This window comes from Suricata suricatta, chromosome 2 (assembly GCF_006229205.1).
Source record: "Suricata suricatta isolate VVHF042 chromosome 2, meerkat_22Aug2017_6uvM2_HiC, whole genome shotgun sequence".
NCBI classification, from domain to species: Eukaryota; Metazoa; Chordata; class Mammalia; order Carnivora; family Herpestidae; genus Suricata; species Suricata suricatta.
In genome coordinates this window covers 118,184,943-118,191,053 of record NC_043701.1, presented here as the reverse complement: position 1 = coordinate 118,191,053, position 6,111 = coordinate 118,184,943, and the positions used below count along the sequence as shown (strand labels likewise).

At 37.6% G+C, this 6,111-nt stretch overlaps 1 protein-coding gene across 1 annotated transcript in view; it reads left to right on the top strand.

Annotated features, from left to right (window-relative positions):
• The first annotated feature begins 1,253 nt into the window (after positions 1-1,253).
• The window catches only part of PCDH15 (protocadherin related 15), a 697,494-nt gene continuing 692,636 nt past the window's right edge, over positions 1,254-6,111 (top strand). The window contains exon 1 of the mRNA XM_029919519.1: positions 1,254-1,300. Within this exon, the coding sequence (XP_029775379.1) occupies positions 1,276-1,300 (25 nt within the window). The 5' untranslated portion in view covers positions 1,254-1,275. The remainder of the gene's footprint in view (positions 1,301-6,111) is intronic.

The following is a 6,111-nucleotide window of genomic DNA, read 5'->3' as shown; positions in this document are numbered from 1 at the left end:
CTGGCAGTACTGGTTGCCCCCTGTCAGCCTTTGACAGAAGTTCACTCCAGCTGACCTCTGCAGGCGAACTCTGTGATTCCCAGATTATCACTCCTTACCCTCCCTAGTGTCCTGTAAGGCTAATTCACTCTTTGCTTTGGTCTTCTTGTCCCTCATAGGCATTTGAATGTAATACCTGTGAATTAGAGAAACAGGGTTCCTATCCCTGTTCTTCCTTGATCTATACCCAAGATCACTTTGAGCAATCCTGTGTGAATGACTTTTTCAATTTACACAGAAACTTAGCATATTATTCATTCAATACATTTTTTTGGTGTGGTCACTGCCACTAATATGTCACATAGTTTCTTTACTTCCTGGAGATTGCAAAGGAAAGCAAAGTGACTGAAATGAAATTAACCCAAATGCTCTGGGAGACAGATGTAGTAGAAATGGATGTTCGATTCTTGTCTTACTTGGCACAATCTCTTACTGCTTTGCCAGGAAGCAATTAGAATTGTAATAATGTGTTTTTCCATTTAGTTAGATAAGACAAATGTCCATTGAAATGTTACTTTAGGATACTGACAACTAGTCCACCACCTTAAATTATCATAAAACAATGTACACTATGCTGTAGATAAGATAAATTTAGTAACTTAAAATTTGATTCACTATAATAATAGGGTCTTGATTTTTTAAATTTTTTTATATTTTATTTATTTTTGAGAGACAGAGCATGAACAGGAGAGGGGTAGAGAGGGAAAGAGACACAGAATCTGAAGCAGGCTCCAGGCTCTGAGCTAGCAATCAGCACAGAGCTCAATGCGGGGCTTGAACCCTTGAACTGTGAGATCATGACCTGAGCCCAAGTCAATTCTCAACCAACTGAGCCACCCAGGCACCCCCATGCCTCAATTTTAAATGGGTGTGGGTCTGATGTCATCAGTATGTTAACTTCCCAAATTACTTGCCTACAGAGTAACAGAAAATGTCTTTCCTTCGAGATCACTTGTGTGTAAATTCATGTGGGTAAAGAGTTGCTGGGCATTGAACAGGTGTGTAATGTGTTAATGGATAGCTCGTGGTGCAGGTCATTACCTATGAGCTTATTATGGCTTTTCTGTACTGTCACAGTTGGGTTTCCCTATAACAGATTAATGAACTTGTCACATGTTCCCTTCCCCTTCCTCTTATTTCAGATCAGCCTTGAGCAGGATTTGACAGAAGATGGTACAACAGTTTTATCTCCGGAAATGGTTAGCTTCAGGGATGATCCTGGGAGGTGTGCTTGCAATGTGCTTCGGACAGTATGATGACGGTAAGTCTGCTTTCAGTCTGACTTTGAGAGTTAGCCAGGGTTTCTGTTATTAAATGGAAAATGAAACAGGTCACAGAAATGAATACTGCTAATGTGTAGTCCATTGGTAAAGGTTAGTAGTTGTTTGCAAGAATTTACCTTAATTAAAATAATCCTATGATAGTGGCATCCAATGTACTTCGTTTCTTAGTTTCTTAAAAAGGATTGCAGTGCAGTAGAAAATCCAGTCTGAGGATTCCGTTTGAACACTTACTCATTATCACTAAGCAAATGTGTAATTTCTGTGGGAAAAAAGAAAACAACATTAAATGCCATTTATTAGCCCTTGAATTGACAAAATTAATGGTCTCAGATAAAATTTAAGACTATGAAATGTACCAAAATTTCCTATGAGAAAAGATCTCTCTGAAGGACTCAAAGTAGGTGCTCTAAGTGATTTTGCTGTTAGTACTTTAATTGGGTATTGCTTTATTTCATCCACCTCTGTTTAATTTGGAAAGAGGAAGGCAATGTAAAAGACTTGACATTAGAGTTTGTGAGTTCTTTCCTAATAGTATATCAGTCACTTTAGAAAGATATGTTAGCCATCAAGCTCCTGAGGGACCATTTAACACACTCTGTGTACAGGGTCTTGAATGTGCCTGTCTCAGATATTTTAATATTGGAGGGATATGTCTTTGAATACCACAAAATGAGAATTGCTATATATATAACTTTTAAGTTTAATAGATGGAGAAATGAACAAATTCCTCCTCTCTAGGAAACTGAGTTGGGCTTTCTTTTTCCTTTTCATTGTTTTTACTATTGTTTAGCATTCAGGGTCCACACACACCAGCTGCCTCTTTACCCCTGCTGCCCTGTTGTCTGGTCACACTTAGTAGCAACACAGAATAGGATCATTATTATTTTTATGCTTTACTTGGCCAAACTGAATGATCCGAAGATAGATAAACTGAATTGACTTTATCTCAAACAATATTCAAATTGTATGCATATTATGACATTCTTAGTCCTTCATGGTTACAAAAATATGACTCTTTTGAGACTTGCAGAATAATTTTCAAGAACAACTATTTTCATAGAGTCACTAACTTGATTCATTGGAAAGTTCTGCTAATTAGTCATCATTTACTTTAGGTGTGCTTGAACCCATGTTTTCATTGTTGCCATTTACTGTGATTGTAAATCTCCATTCTAAAAAAAATTTAAATGTTTTGATAAATAACTGCTCCTTTGAAGCAAGAAAAAAAGTATATCAATGAAAGTTGGAAGAGCATGACTTTCTATTAAAAGGTTGTATTTTAAATTTGCCCCAGGAATAGATGATAAATGAGTGTATTTGGTAGCTCTTGGTGCCATAAGGCTTTCTATTTTTATTCCTATTTGTTATTCACACTGAGCAGGGAACGATTCACTGTCATTGCTCACACTAGACATGCACACACCCTGTACTTTTAGCAATGCAATTTAGGTTATCAGAGGATACACTCCAAGTTTAGCCCGTAATGCTATAGACTGGTTTCTTTAATAAGCTCCTTACAGCTCTTGCTCTCTCTCGAAATGTGGCCATATAGCCTCTAAAATAAGATGACCAGGGAACTGCTAGTCACCAGGTAGTCTACTCTCTGGACCAGGGAGCTTCACACCTGCCACATGCCAGAGTGTGGTCAGGCTGTGGGCAGATGGCCCCCTGCAGCCCTAGATGGAGACTCGCTCAGCCCTCCTCATCCAGTAAACAGACTCAGTGTTAGAAGGACTGCAGGGATTGCACCTTTGGCGGAGACATATGCTCTGTGGAGTGTTTTGTAGAGACCTCCTCATTTTATGTGCTTTCTACCATCCCTTCCCAACCTGCCTCCCCCAGGGAGACCCCATGGTCATGCCACATTCAGGGGTACCTGAGGAACCCCCACCCCCGGGCCTTTACTTCTCTCTGACCTTCTGCAATTAGGCATCACTGTTACCCAGTTATTCAGTTATGTGTGACTGAAAATCGTTCTTATAGTTGCTATATTTTTTTAATCTATGTGCAATTTTGAGCCCCTGCTCTGAAGGAATGAATCAGAACTTGTCAATGTATGATTACCGCATGAAGTAGTACTAAACTGCAATATGTAACAAGTGTCTCTTGAAACAATTTGTTTTTAATCCAAATGCCTGGGGATGCAGGTATATAGGATCAGTTGACAGGAAGACAACGGTGATGTCTTCCTTACATAAACATGTTAAACACCCTTGAGAAGTGAAAACTGGAAAGAATCCTTTACCATAGATTATCTGCTGGCCAGATAAGCCCACTGTGAGAGTTGGCAACTGATTACATACATGGCTCAGAGCTTCAGAGAGAGAAAAATAAAGGAGAAAAAAAACGTAAACTACCTCAAGGCTATTAGGATAAATGCCTATATTTTTCTTATATTAAATAATAGGATTCTTCAAGACTTTTATTTAAGACCAGTCTCCTATGCTTTTCTGTGCATTTCTTTAGACATAAGGGAGTTATCCTGAAATAAACTATTCTGGTATTAGCCATATGTATAGAACTGCTCTTAAAAATATATTGTATAATTATTATTTAAAATACTTTAAACACAATTTTTACTTGAAAATTTTGGCTAAGTTTTGAATCTTTTCATATTTTCCATTCAAATTGCTGGGAAAAGTTTTTTAAATTCAGCAATAAAATTGGTAGATGACCTATTCCATAATGGATATTTCATTTGCTTGGTGACTACATCTAAGCAAGCATTAATAATGGAAGTGAGATTGATTGTGTTATATTAAATTTTGAAAGTAGGACTTTAGCAAACTGATAGAAAATAAAAGAACATACTACATTTTTAGTTGATGGTCTATTTCTACCCATAAGACAGCATTGGGATTGCTATTTTAGCAGTACTTTAATAATTATCAGTCCTGACAGGTTTATTGGAATGGGAGCATGTGCTCTGATCCCACATGGATGTGGGGGTGTTGGGGACAGAGGCACCATTGAGAAGCAGAGGAACGAGGACCATCTGTAGATCATGTGTGGTATGGGAAAAAAGATATGTGGACGATGTCTCTTTTTCTAACACATTCACAAGGAGGTAAATGAGGCGAGTTGTGCACTGGGTCTGTTTGTTTTCTTTTGGTTTCTTTGGGTTTCTTTTGATTTCTTTGGGTTCATGAAGGAATCATGAAAGGGATCAAGAGAGAACAAGAATGGGAAAATGACATATGGGTAGTGAATATGTTTTATTATTTCCTCTGCAATTTCAAATTGTCCATATTAAATATATGTTACAGCCATAATTAGATAGAAAAACTTAAAAAAATAAATTATATACTGTAACATCATGACAAAATTTGAACCAGAGTATTAGAGGAGTTTTAGGAGGTGTGTGTGTGTGTGTGTATGTGTCTGTCTGTCTATGGGAGAGGAGGAGAGAGAAAGAGCAAGAAATTCTCTAAGTGTGAGCACACTATGAAAGCCGGCTTGAGTTTATGAAAGAAAGGGTTCCCCGTGGCTGCTCAAGCATTCAGTCTGGAGACCAAAATTCCTCTGTGCTGACCTTGAGCTATGACACACATTAGCATGTCTGTGAGGGAAGAGAACCACTGTATAGCACAACCAGAACAACTGTATGAAGGGGCCCTATTTAAAAGCCCATCAAGTCATAACACATGCTGGGCCTGTTCCCTTATAAATAACAGAAACTCTTGAAACTCAATTTTAAAGTATAGCATAGCACCTGGCATAAGGCCACATGCAGCAAACTGTTTATCCTTATTGCCATGATTACTTCTCATCACTTAGAAATAACTATACTTCATTTTTTATAAACATGCATTCTTATTTGTAAAGGAGTACTTTGTGTCTCTGTGCTTGTTTGTGTGTGTTTTTAGGTCCACGCAAATTTACCAGAAACCTTGAAGACTTTTTATTTATTTTTTTGTAACTTTATTTTTTATTTTTTTTAGAATATAACACTATTTTTTTAACATGTGGAATTATTTTCCATCATTTACAATACAGTAGTTACAATGACACTCCAAATGGATAAGCAGAGTAAACAATCAGAACCCCAACTTCTATTTCATGTAATTAGACTTATACAGAAATTAGAAGGTTAAGTAACAACTAGTTAATCACCTAATTTCACAGCTATCTGAAGTGGCAATCATTATATAGCAGCTTATCTATGATACATTCAAGATACATGATACAATGTATTACTTGCCCATAAGCTACAACACAGCCTGCTTAATACCTTTCCTTAAATTCCACCTCTATACTACAATATGCTTGAAGTCCATGCAAAAAAGTAGCTACCTTTTATGTAGGAAATGGATGATTAAGTCTTTGGTGTTGTAAAAGCAACTTCATTTAAACATAACCACCCCCACCAAATGATACTTTTTTCTGAAAAGTATTACTGACTGGATTCTCTCCCTGGAGAGCTTACTGATTCTCATGAAACTCTAGGTGAAGTTCAAGAGACATTTCCAGCTCCATATTAATGCTTGTTGTTAGGTATCCATGCAAGGTCAGTGAAGGATAGACATGTCACTCAGTGAAGACTGTAACCATCTGAGGTCTGATGCTACAGCCTGGGAACTTCTTTTTTATCAGTGTGTCCAGACATCGTCATGAAACAGTGTGACCTGGCTTATGGTCATTAACCTGAGAAAAGAATGGTCTATCAGTTACAATGCTGGTATTGGAATTATGAGGACATTATAACTATCCAAAGAACTGAGCTGAAACCCTCGAGTCTCCAAGCAGGATGCCTCCCCACAGGGATGCCTTGAGGAGAGGTGGTTAAATA